We start from the raw sequence: 13,438 nt of genomic DNA, 5'->3' as shown, positions 1-13,438 counted from the left end.
AGGCACCCACTGACCACAGCTCTGGGCAGGTGGGACCAGGCACACAGATCCGTTCCCCGGTGACCCCCTGCCAGGATGCCTGCCTGCACACTCCAAGGAAAGGCCTGCTAATGGCGACACGTTGAGCTCTCAGGGCGGATGGTGGAAAAGCCCCAGTGCCTGTGGGGTCTCCCTTGCACGTCAGGTCTCATTACCTCCAGCCTCACCTGCCTGCCCCGTCTCACCAGAGCCCAGGGGCCACTGGAAAGATACGGAGTTCTGTGGGCTCTGTTTCTGCTATACACTCACACCCAGCGGCATGTGCCGTCCTAAAAGCCTCCTGTGGAATGAGGGAGCTTTCACTCTGGAACCAAGGATGCTTCATGCACTTGCATATTCATTTCTGGAAGCAGTAACGCATGTTTATTTTAAAATAACAGGCACACTCCCGTGCACGGTTCTGTGCCCTCTCCACAGGCCTTCTGTGCATCCCCTCATCCAGGAGTCACCACCCACGGGGACCTCGCTGCAGCCCTTTCCCGACACACAACCCAGCGCACCGTGGTGGAGGGGACAGGCTGGCTCAGGATAAGATGGACTGTGACGGGCAGAGATTTGGAGGAAGAACACTTGAGGCGGAGAGATCAGCATGAAGATCAGCCAGAGAACTGGAAAAGTACAGGCGGGCGGGGCGTGAGTGGAGCCCTGGGGCTGGACCGGGCAGTGGGACGGGAGGGCAGACAGGCAGTTTGGGGCAAGCTCACAGAGGACGCGGGACAGGCGGGACGGCCCTTCACATGGCCCCGCGGTCCCATAATTACACCCCCACTTCACAGGTGCAGACGGCGGCCCAGAGAGGGCCCCGAAGTGCTCCAGGACAAGCGGGATAAACGGGAGGGCCGGGACAGGGTCCCGGGGCCCCGACTGAAAGGTGGTGCTCTGGGCTGGCCGCACAGCTCGCGGAAAGCACTGCCAGCTTCTGAGAAGCAAGAGCTGAGAGCCTGCATCTGTGCTTTAGAAAAATTAGTTATGGGAGTCAAATTACAGCCATCAAGGTGAGAACTGAAGGCCCAAGCTGGGGCCTGGACAGGAAGAGAAAGGAGACAGTGGGCTCCTGGGGGGTGCGGAGGGAGGGCGAGGCCAAGAAGAGGTCATCGTGAGAGTCTGACCTTCACCCTTACCCTGGGGTCCTCGTCAGCAGGCGCCACGGGCTCCTGGGGCTTTCTCCCACTCCCACCCCGGCACACACACACACAGTCACAGAAACAGCTGGGGCCGTCTCCGAACTGTGGGCCTGGCGATGGGCCTGAGCTGCTGGGCCCTGGAAGGCGCAGCTGCCGTCCGTCTGTCCATCCCTCCCCAGCTCACTCACCAGGAGAGCAGGGTGGATGCGGCAGCCGTATTTCATCACCGCCACCCTGTCAGCCTTTCACTGTTCTAATTTCCCAAGGACCCTGCGCTGGCGTGATCTACAGTCTTCCTGACATTTCACCTTCCTCTGCTGAAAAATTCATCCCGTCCTAATGTGGGATGCTCTCTCCCGAGCGCGGGGGAGCGAGATTGATTCCGCTGCCGGTAATACCAGCTGCCAGTCACCCAGCCCTTCCTCCACGGGGCCTCGGGATGAGTGAACCTGGCCGCCAATTACATGGAAGTCTTCTAAAAGCCTGAACTCATCACCCCGTGCGTGTCTTTCTACCTTTGTTCTCCATCTTGGGTTAACCTTTATTTCTTTTTTTTTTAATTTTTAAAGAGCCTGTGTTGGTCTTCCTGAAATTTCACCAGCATATCAAGAAGGCTTTTCTCATTTCAGGGTACTTGCACCTTTTTTTAAAGACTATTTTCACAGGGTTTTATGTCTGGCAAGTCACAGGACCACACAGTGACATGAATGACGCTGACAGAGAAGCAGGAGCAGGACCTCCCGCGGCCCTCAGTGTCACGGCCCTCTTCTCCGTCCCCTCCTGTCCCTCAGGGGTCTCGTGAAAATGCAGATCTGACCCCAAAACCCCCCTGGCTGGGGGGCTCGGGTGCGTCACTCTGACCTGCCCTTCCAGTGGCTGCTCCCCACACTCAGCACCAGCCTGAAAAGCCTTCCACCCAGGAAATCCTTCTCTTCCTGGGGACCCAGCACACAAGCGTCGTCACCGCCTCAGCCCAGTTGTCCACAGACGCGTGCACAGCGCCTACCGCCATGCCTCCCGTCCACGGCCCTCGAGGCCACGCCCTCCCTGGCCACACCCCTCCCAGCCACATCTCAAACAGCCTCAACATGAGCAAGTCGGAGAAAATGCCTCCCTAAAATAGATGGCAGGCCTTCAAGGTCTCACCTCTAGTCAAAATCACAACACAAAGCGTGCACGGGGAGGCCTACTGTCCGGCCTGATGGGCAGAGCTACTCCTGAAACACCAGGAACATGCCGAGTGATGGAGGCTGGTTACTCACCCCTCGGTCTGCGAACCTAATCAGGATAGAACCCCCTCCCCAAACCTCTCACATAAATCAACGAATCAAAGAATCCACGGCTCTTAGAGGCTGAACCGTGTCCCCCAAAACTCACATGCTGAAGCCCTAACCCCAGCACCTCAGAATGTGACTATATTGGCAGACGCGGCCTTGAAATAAATGATTACGGTTAGATAAGGTCATTAGGGTGGGGCCCGGATCGGACAGGACCAGCATCCACATAAGAAAAGGGGCTCGGGACACAGCCAGACCCAGAGGGACGATCACACGGGACCAGGGAGAAGCCAAAGGGAGGGGCCTCGGAGGAACCATCCCTCGACTCCTGGATCTCAGACCGCAGCCCAGAGCTGTGACGGATACATTTCTATTGTTCACGCCACCGTCTGTGGGGTTTGTCGCAGAGACCAGGGCAGATGGAGACAGTGGCCAGGGCACAGCACCGTGGAAGGAACCACCTCGAGACGGGGTCCCGGCCTCACAAAGCCGGGCAGCTGGCGGTCCCTTCCCTGCATCTCCAGGGAGAGCCAGGCAGGGGCCGAGGGCACGGAGCAGACCGCCAGGCCGTGGAAGAACGCAGCCAACAACACATCTGGAGTTGAGAGAGGAAATCTGGCACAGTGTTTTTTACAGTCTTACTGGAAAAATTAATTCAAATTGGGCTTTGTCTAAGCACCCCCTCGTGGCCTGAAACCTGGAGAAAGGACCATAAACAAAGTGCACTGATACATGACAGAGTATTAAGCTGGGAGGAGGTGTCCAGTGGGGAGCCCTGGGGACCACGTCTTATCTAACATCTTCATTAGTGACCTGGAGGGAGCAGTAAACAGCACATTAATTAAATTTCCAGACGATACTGAAGTTGGAGGTGCTGCAGAAAGTCAGTGAGGACAGAGAAACAATGCGGAGGGGACCCAGAGAGCTCAGTCGGGAGTGTAAGAAACAACCCAGGATTCTGATTCCAAAACAAGAAGCTAATCAGAAACGTCCCCTATATTCTGGAACTGCATCTAACTTCTATCAGATGACTATATGAGAACAATGCAGGCGGCCCTTGCTGTCTGAACTCTCACTGCCCAAGCCCTCAGTATCCAAAATCAGGAACCTGATGAATTCGGCAAGGCTCAGAGGCACCCCCAGCAGTCAGCAGTCTCCTCACCTGCTGTGCAAAACTCAGAAGCCAAAACAGATTCTGGGGATGTGGCACGTGTCACACAACTCGGTGCCTAGAGGAATAACACCAGAGGGTTTGGGACACGGGGACAAGCAACTGAATACTGGGTCTATAAAATACAATCTACTTCTCAAGAGATAACGGGGGCCTGTGTTAAGATCTGTGACCTCATTGGCCTCTAAACCCCAAAATTTGAACATTATTACAAACATCACTCAAACGTGGGGGCCATTATATCTCTACTCTTTATGACAAAAACCAACAGGAAGAAAACATCTTTATAACAAGGAATGTTTGTGAAATTCTTGCCCAGAAACAACATCCTTGAAGCCGGAAGCCCTGTGGGTCAGGTGCTCTGGAACCGAGCCGCACAGATTCAAATCCCGGCTCCACTGCTGATAGGACCACCAGCCTGTAAATCACTGCAACAAAGTCCTCGCTGGGAAAGTGCACATAAAGCAGGATTAAACTAAAAACTAGATAGCTGGTGCAGCCCATGCTCACTGCAGAGTTACCCACAATAGCCAGGACGCAGAAGCAACCCAACTACCCACCAACGGGTGAATGGACAAAGGAGATGTTGCGAGTACACACAGTGGAGTATGATTCAGCTGTGAAAAGAAGGACATCCTCATCAGCGACACCGTGGGTGGACCTGGAGGGCACCACGCTAAGTGAAATGAGTCCGCTGGAGAAAGATCCCACACGTATGTGGGATCTGGAAAAAAAAAAGAAGAACGAGCTCACAGATACAGAGAACAGATGGGTGGTCGCCAGAGGTGGGGGTGTGGGTGGGAGAATTGGGTGAAGAGGGTCAAAAGGTACAAACTTCAAGTTGCAAGATAAGTGGGTCCTGGGCCTGTAATGTACGGCACAGCAACTATAGTTAACAATACTGTGTTGTATATTTGAAAGTCGCCGAAAGCGTTTAACCGTACGGGTATCAAATCGTTACATTGTACAGCTGACACTAACATGATGTTATATGTCAACTATATCTCAATAAACTGGAAGAAATTCTAATAACAGAAAACCAGATAGTTCACATAAAGCACTTGGGCCAGTGCCTGGCAGTTTAGCATTAAATGGCAGGTGTCACGGTCAACATCACCGGCACATTTCCTCAAGGGGAAAACGGGATGGTAAGTGACAGTGAGAGCCACCGTCAGTGCGCAGCTTCCCAGTAAGCACCGTGCGCCGTGGAGCAGGGGCCTCGACCCCAGTCTTCTGGGCGAGCCCACTCCCCACGTACCTGATGCTGGCCAGGCCCTCTGATGGGCTGCACCTCACCCCTGCACCCCTCAGTTGAGGCCGTCCAGAAGCTTTGCTTCCTCTTCGCGGGAAGGCAAGCGGCAGACGAGCCGGAGGTGGGTAGAGGGTGCTTCTCTTTGCCAGGCCACCTCATACTCGTCACTAAGAGATAAGCTGTTCATGGGAACAGGCAGCAACGACATGCGCAGTTTCTGGCAAAAAAGGGTTCATCACATCCATACCCTGAAGGAAACAGCACTGGAACGAAACAGTAACTTGGTCCCCAAAATCACAATCAACGGCCTCTGTGGTCAATATTCCAAGTGGCTGGTTTCCCATCGCTCACCAGACAAAGTGACCCCAGTGAAGTACATCCACCTGAACCCCAGACCGAAGAGGATGTGACGAAATACACACCCTCGTGTTCATGCAGCACATGCGTGCCGCAGGCATGGCACACATTCAACTGCAGACCCACCGGGCTCCCACCCCCCAGTGAAATCGTCTTCATCTGACACTGGTCAGCACACAGCTGTCCCAGTGAAGAGAGGCCCATCAGTTCTATGTGTGTTAGTCACACAAAACGAGAGCGCACAGAATCTGTAAGCGTTACATGGAGTACAAACCATTTCCATTTCCAAGCCCGTTCTTCTTGGCCTGCTGTGAGGAGGAAAGGCCAGCTGGCACTGCCGGGACCTCCCATGTCTGCAGGGCCGGGGACCGACTGGCACAGGGCTCCTCGGGGCCCCCAGAGAGACTGCGCCCCCCGGAGAACCTCCTGACTGCTTTCCTTTCACCACGCCCTTCCTCGGCACCGGGACCATGAGAACACTCACCTCTGCCCTTACTCAGCTGAGCACCTACACCCTGCAAGAAGGCGTCGGTCTTTCCACATCTGCACAGAAGACACAAAGTCGGGGTCAGCTGGGGGCACGCAGCCCGCGTGCTGGGGAAAGACCGGGTGGTGTGTGGGGCGGGGTCCTCCCCGGGCCGCCTCTACTCGGCAGGGCAGGTGACGGTGTCGTGGAATCTGGTTTCTCCCCCTGCTCCTCGGGCACGCCATTCTTCTTAGGAACCTCAACCATTTTATCTCAGAATTATGGTTTCATAAGGAGGGGCCTTAAATCGGTCTTTTCCCGGGAAAACCTACTTCCTCCCTTAGCTTATTTTCACAAAGTAACCATTTGAACTCAAACAATGCTATTTTCTTATTTGACGCAGAGATCAATGGGAAACTGCAGCTGTAAACAGAAACAACCGCATTCCGATCTGCTGCTACCAGAGACCCCTAGACGGGCAGCTAGAGGGACTATTAGCACCTCACTGCTCGGGTGACCCAGGGAGTCTGGGAGGATGGGAACAGTGACACGCGAGCGGGGAGGGCTCCCAACATCACCCGAGGCACGTGGTGGACAGAAGCCACACTCACTAACGTACTCCTCAGCGAAGCCCCACCATGTCATCCTGGGCCGTAGTTTGGGGAGTTATCATGCAAGTCCAAAGGATACTGATTCCTCTGAAAACTTAAGTGTTCCCACAGGCAATCATTGACAGGGGAGCCAGCAGTGAATCCCGCCCTCACGTATTGGAGGCGGCCACAGACCGGCCGCCGGGAAGCTCACAGTGGGACCAGGCCCAGGTCGGGCTCTGAATCCGCCACGGTTCACCTCCCCCCACCCCCTGCCCTCCGTGGTGCCCTGGATGCAGGACCGGCACAGACTTCCGACTATGCATTTGAGGAAAGGACCCCGACGTGGTTTTCCAGCTGCGCCCACTGAACGGGCTGCCATCAGTGTCGTCTTGCACCTGCCCTGTGGGATGTGCCATGGCCCTCGGAGCCTGGCACTCAGTCTCACATCTTCCCACCCTCAGCTCTTAGTGCAACGTCTTAAGCACAACAGAAACTCCAAGAAATAATGATTTAAAAATATGAAATGGGGGTGAATGTCTAAAGCCAGAAACTTGTACTACACTGGTGTGGCCTCAGGATAGATTAGCAGGTTCTAAACAGCCCTCTCATGTGTGGAACTCCGACTGAACAGGCGCTGTCTGGCAGTCAAGGGCACCGCCCGGAACCAGAATCCAATGCTCAAATCCCAACTCTGCCCCCACCAGACGCATGACCTTGAGAAAGTCACTCAGCCTTCCGATGCCTCAGTTTCTTCATCAATAAAATGGGAACTTGATGAGTGGGTGCTCCTCCAAGTGTCTAAACAGTGTCTGACACCCATTGCCAGCAATGCACATGGCAGCCACTGCCAGTCTCATGGCTGCTGATGGAGCAGGGACGGTTCTGCTGTAATGACTGTCATGAGCTTAAATGCAAGTTGTCACTCACTAAACCAAGTCTATAAACCAAAAGTGGCAAAATCCATTAAAACCAAGACTGTTACAGTCTCCCAAGGCAACAGAAATAAAAGCAAAATTGAACCAATGGGACCTAATCAAACATAAGCTTTTACATACCAAAGGAAACCATAAACAAAACAAAATGACAACCTACGTAATGGGAGAAAATATTTGCAAACAATGCGACCGACAAAGGCTTAATTTCCAAAATATACAAAGAGCTCATACAACTCAATATCCAAACAATAAACAACCCAATCAAAAAACGGGCAGAGGTTCTAAATAGACATTTCTCCAAAGAAGACATTCAGATGGCCAATAGGCCCATGAAAAGATGCTCAAAATCACTAATTATTAGAAAAGTGCAAATCAAAATTACAATGAGGTACCACCTTACACCAGTCAGAATCGCCATCATTAAAAAGTCTTCAAATAACAAACGCTGGAGACGGTGTGGAGAAAAGGGAGCCCTCCTGCACTGTTCGTGGGAATGGAAACTGGTGCAGCCACTATGGAGAACAGAATGGAGGTTCCTTAAAAAACTAAAAATAGAGCTACCATATGATCCAGCAATCCCACTCCTGGCCACATCTGGAAGAAACTCTAATTTGAAAAGATACATGCACCCCTATGTTCACAGCAGCACTATTTACAACAGCCAAAGACATGGAAGCAACCTAAGTGTCCATCGACAGATGAATGGGTAAAGAAGATGTGGTACATATATACAATGGAATACTACGCAGCCATAAAATGAATGAAATACTGTCATTTGCAGCAACATGGATGGACCTAGAGATTATCATACTAAGTGACGTAAGTCAGACAGAGGAAGACAAATACCATATGATATCACTTACATGTGGAATCTAAAATATGATACAAATGAACTTATTTACAAAACAGAAATAGACTCACAGACACAGAAAAAAACTTATGGTTACCACAGGGGAAAAGGCGTGGGGGAGATAAATTAGGAGTTTGGGATTAACATATACACACTACTATATATAAAATAGATAAACAACAAGGACCTACTGTATAGCACAGGGAACTGTATTCCATACCCTGCAATGAACCATAATGGGAAAGAATATGAAAAAGGATATATATATATGGATAACTGAAACACTTTGCTGTACACCAGAAACGAACATAACTTTGTAAATCAACTATACTCCAATAAAAAACTAAAAAACAAAAGCAGGGGGCTTCCCTGGTGGCGCAGTGGTTGAGAATCCGCCTGCTAATGCAGGGGACATGGGTTCGAGCCCTGGTCTGGGAGGATCCCACATGCCGCGGAGCAACTAGGCCCGTGAGCCACAACTACTGAGCCTGCGTGTATGGAACCTGTGCTCCGCAACAAGAAAGGCTGCGATAGTGAGAGGCCCGCGCACCGCAATGAAGAGTGGCCCCCGCTTGCCACAACTAGAGAAAGCCCTCGCACAGAGGCAAAGACCCAACACAGCAAAAATAAATAAATTAATTAATAAACTCCTACCCCCAACATCTTCTTAAAAAAAAAAAAAAAAGCAAAAACAGAAAACCAAGACCACTGGAGCCCGCACAGCCTCTGGCTCCTCCCGGGGACCCAGGAACTGGCCGGCAGGCGAAGCTATACCTCGGCTCCTCTCGGTGTTTTAAAGGAGGAGGAACCCCCGCCACTGAAGGCCACAAACAGCCTCTCAGAGGGATCAGGGGGCGCGCCTCCCTCCCGCAGTCGGAACCGTCCCGCATGGGCACGGCACGGAGCCAGAGATGAAGGGCCAGGCCTAAGAAACGGCTCACCGCGCCAGCCAGGGCGTTGGGACCAGCCGGGCTGCCCCGAAGCCCCAACCCGGACCCTCAGAGGACCCCACTGGGGCCTAGGGCGCCGCCGTGGCTCATTCCACAGGTCGGGCGGAGACAGAGGCGGGGATCCTCCAACTGGAGGGCGAGGCCGAGGGGCGAGGAGGCGGTCTAAGGAGAGGAGCGCCAGCCCATCCGTCTGGGGCCTTTGGACCTGGCCAGGGAGGTGAAGGCAGGAGACGGTGCCAGGACCTGGGAGGCTCCCTGCCCGGAGGGGCGCCGGGGGAAGGGCCGTGTCACTGCCAAGTCTTTCCTGCTACGCTAGGAGCCTCCGTCCGCTTAGAACAGAGCCCCCGCCTCGTCCTCCCCGGGCCAAGCCTAAGCCAGGCAGAGGGCTCATCCTGCACGGGAACCTGAAGACTGGCCCGCGTCTGCCTAACGGGATCGGGGCGCTGTCCGAAAGGCCCCCGCACGTCTCGGGTGGTCAGGAGATGCAGGCGAGTGTGCATTCCCCTCAGAACCACGACACCCACTGGAGGCTATCAATGATGGTTTCGGTACGCTCGAGAGAGAGAGCACGTTGATCCTGTGGCCTCGAGCACCCCAGCACCTACCCCTGAAGGTTCTGTGCCCCAAACTCAGAAGCTCCCATGGTGGTGGGACGGCTGGAGGGGCAGCAGGGCTGAGGTGCTCCTGAGGGACCCTGCGGGCTGTGCCAGGCCGGGGCCACCACCGCTCCCAGCGAGACTCAGAGGGACCAGGCCGGGCGCCCGTGAGGACCTGGGCCGCTGGGGCCCCCCAAACCCTCACACACCCAGCCTGAGCCCTCCTCGCTCCTTGCTTCCAAATAATGGCGTGGGCCGAACTGCACCCATTTCACAGGCGAAATCGCCAGAGGCTACCAGGGTGGCCAGGAGGGAGAGCTGGGAAGCGGCTAGGAAGCAGGGCCCACTGCCCATCCCTGGTGGGGCCACCTCTCCTCACCGCTGTCCCAGCTCCACCTTAACGGGGAAATGCTGGAAAATAACTGGGGACGATCTGGCAGAAATCACTGGACCGTCAGCATCTAGTGCCCTATCCAGTTGTTCAGTCCCATGGCCTTGGGCCTCACTAACTACACGTGAGCTACAGAGAGGTTCTCACGGAGGGGTCACATTCGCCTCCTGGTCTCTGGCGCTCTCCCCGCTTAGGGCGCAAACACTGAGATTAACTCAGCATCCCTGGCATCTGGGCCTGGGTCTCCTGCTCACCTGCTCGGACGTCTCAGCACCCTCACTCCAAAGAAACTCACCACATCTTTTGAAATCCCAGAGACCTATCTTTCAATTCAGTTTAAATCAGCCGATTCCATCCGTAACTGTTTTCTGAGCAGTGATTACACAGCTGTGTGAGTGAGCTTCCAAAAGGGGCCACGTCCCACGTCCGCCCAACCATCTGCTCAGCGCCGTGCACACCCACCGCGGCCCTGGGCCGCATGGCCCCGCGGAGCCAGCCTCACCCACCCACGTGCCCTCGTTCTGCTTCCACGGTGATGCATTTGCTTGTAAAATTATCAGAAAGAAAAGCTACAGTGTTTTTTTAAATCTTCATCCACGTAGAATAAGTCCCAAAAGAGTTTACTACTCATACAGCTTCCCTGCCAGCACCTGGACTCTGAGAACATGTTTTCACAAAAATCCAGGTGATGGCTAAAGTCAGACTGACAGCAGTTAGAGATCCCTATCGATAATCTGGGACAAGCTACATCTGTCACTTGCTCCTCCAATGACAGAGACATAAGCTAGGATAGATGGGTGTGTGGCTTGCTTGGAAAAGGAGTTTGAATGTCTAGTTTACTTTAACCTACAGCAAATTCACTATCATTTTTCAAGACAGAGAACGTAACTCTGCAAGAAGTTTTTTGCCTGCAAGTAGTACCTACTTGGGCTGTGCAAGAGGATTTAATGCTGCTTTATTCACCTTCCCTCCTCAGCAGGAGAAAAAAAAAGGTGTGGAGGAAGGTTTTCTCACCTGCATTTATAAACGTAAGTTGTGAGTTAATCCAATTCTCTGTGGTTATTTACAAGGCTACTGTGATATTTATTCCAGAGTGTGTGTCTTTGTGTGTGTGTGCACACATGCACATGCATGTGTGCATCTATCATAGTGCAGACTTCTACTGATTTGCAGGGGGGGGTTGCATGTTGCAATAAACAGACATAATTTAAACACTGTTATTTAAAAGAAGAATCAATTCCAAGATTCCTCAAGAGCAAACAGTTTCTAGACGCTCTGTGTGGGAGCCCACATCTCCGTGTGGAAGCCCACATCTCTCTCCGTGTGGAAGCCCACATCTCCGTGTGGGAGCCCACATCTCCGTGTGGGGGCCCACATCTCTGTGTGGGGGCCCACATCTCCGTGTGGAGGCCCACATCTCCGTGCTTCCTTTCTCCTTTCCTCCCAAAGCCAGAATCTGAATGCTAGTTACTGACAACGACAGAGTAACAACAATTAAGGAAGTCGTGTGGCCAGTTTAGCACCATAGACTTTGGACTGACACAAACGCTAAAAGGTCCCAGAGACGGGAAGGCGGACGGTAGGCCGGGCAGAAGCCTATGAAGGATCGTGACCATACGGCATGCGTGCGCACCGAGAAGCTGTGACTCCCCGGTCCTGCTATCACACATGCTGATAGGTGATGAGAAAGATGCAAGTCCAGCTGCCCTCCTGAGCCTGCAGTTAATTAAGGACGAGGGCAGCTACGTCCACCCGTGGAGACCTTCGGGCACAACACTCCCGCTCCCCGGGGTCAACGCTCCTGGAACAGCCGTGATTCCAGCTTCAATTCTTAGGCTTTGGATTACAATAACCGCTTAGTATAATCTACATTTACCCACAGTATCACAACTTCTCTGTGAATGCAGCACTTCCCTGACTGGCACATCTTATAAATCACGGGCCAACCCAACAGCGGGAGCACACAGACCCCTAGGGATACTCACTCTTGTTGTAGCAGGTGGCCAGCACTCCCTTGTCTGCAGGGCTGGCACTAATGTGCCAGATCTCACCCGCTTGATGGAGGAGCACATTTTTATTTATAATGTTATTCTCATCATCAAAGTCTATGATGTGGATCTACAAACACAAGGAAAGAGAATGTCAGAACCTCACACACTTTCCACGTGCCTTCATGGAACACAGTGACTACAGGAATAATAATCAAATGCATCTTTCACATCTTTACTTAACAGTTATTCTTACTACACTAACAGTATACACTTAAGACGAGTGTGAAATCCCCACAAAGTATTGTTACGATTTGCAGCTACAGAACCCTGCCCCCTGCCACATGAACTCCTAAAGAGACAAGACACCAAAACCTGTGTCCCCGCCTCGCTTGGTTAGGCCATGGCTGGTGCCAGGACCAGAGTCTTCCAGGATGGTGCCACCCAGCCAAGACTGTCCCAGACCTGCTGCACAGCTGTGGGAGAACGGGGCAGGGCACTGCTGCCTGATGAGGCCCAGTCTTAGCCCTGCTCTGCCCACTCTGTAGTGGGCACAATTTAACTCACGTCGGAAACAAATGAGGCAGGAAGGGGTGAGAAAGCGCTGCATGTTAGCACATCTTAAACATCTTTTTAAAAACAAAGCCAACAGCTGTCAATGCTTCTGATCATATAACATTGATTATAACAACATGACATTTTAGCCACTAAATGAAAAGTTACACGTGCTATCGCCATGCTTTTCTGGATAATTTTTAGAGGAATGGAAATGATGTCCATGTTCACTCTCTTATCAATAGCCAAGTCACAGGAAAAAATAAAATTAAACATTTTAAAAATAAATTTATACTTGTAATCATGGATCTGCACAAAGATTTATATCCAAGAATGTTCACTGTGGCACTGATTGTCATAATGAAAAATTTAGAAGCCACCTAAATGTCTGGCAACAGGGAATTGTTCAAATAAACTGTAGTACTTGACTGTAATATAATACTATGAAGCCATCCATCCTAATATAAAAACTATTTAGTGCCAGGGAAGAGGGTCCATAACATATATCCAAGGGGAAAAGAACCAGTAAAAGAACTGCACACACGCACCACACGCTTTCTGTTAAAAAGCCAGCACATCTGAATGAGAGAACCAGAAAGCACTGGTTACCTTTGGGTGGTGGGATTATAGCGGCTTTTCCTTTACTTCTTTGTGGTTTGTTTTTATTTTTAACATTTTTCATGATGAATATGCACTACTTTGCAGTCAGACAAACATTAAATGATATTTTAAAAAATGTTTCCATGACACCCGAAGCATCTCCACTCTGCACTTGCTCAGGACCTCTCACTCTGTTCTCGGCTGCTTCCTTTGTACAGTGTCCTCACGTGAAAACAACCCCCGGTACCTTAAGGGGTCGCTTTGGACTCAGAGTAGAATTCAAACCCCACCATT

At 52.0% G+C, this 13,438-nt stretch overlaps 1 protein-coding gene across 1 annotated transcript in view; it reads right to left on the bottom strand.

Moving 5' to 3' along the window:
• Positions 1-13,438, bottom strand: part of EIPR1 (EARP complex and GARP complex interacting protein 1) — an 88,964-nt gene that overhangs the window by 61,789 nt on the left and 13,737 nt on the right. Inside the window, exon 3 of the mRNA XM_079721244.1 lies at positions 11,987-12,119. Within this exon, the coding sequence (XP_079577370.1) occupies positions 11,987-12,119 (133 nt within the window). The remainder of the gene's footprint in view (positions 1-11,986; positions 12,120-13,438) is intronic.

The sequence above is a fragment of the Hyperoodon ampullatus genome (genome assembly GCF_949752795.1).
Source record: "Hyperoodon ampullatus genome assembly, chromosome: 15".
NCBI lineage: Eukaryota > Metazoa > Chordata > Mammalia > Artiodactyla > Ziphiidae > Hyperoodon > Hyperoodon ampullatus.
This window is presented reverse-complemented; position numbering and strand designations above follow the sequence as displayed.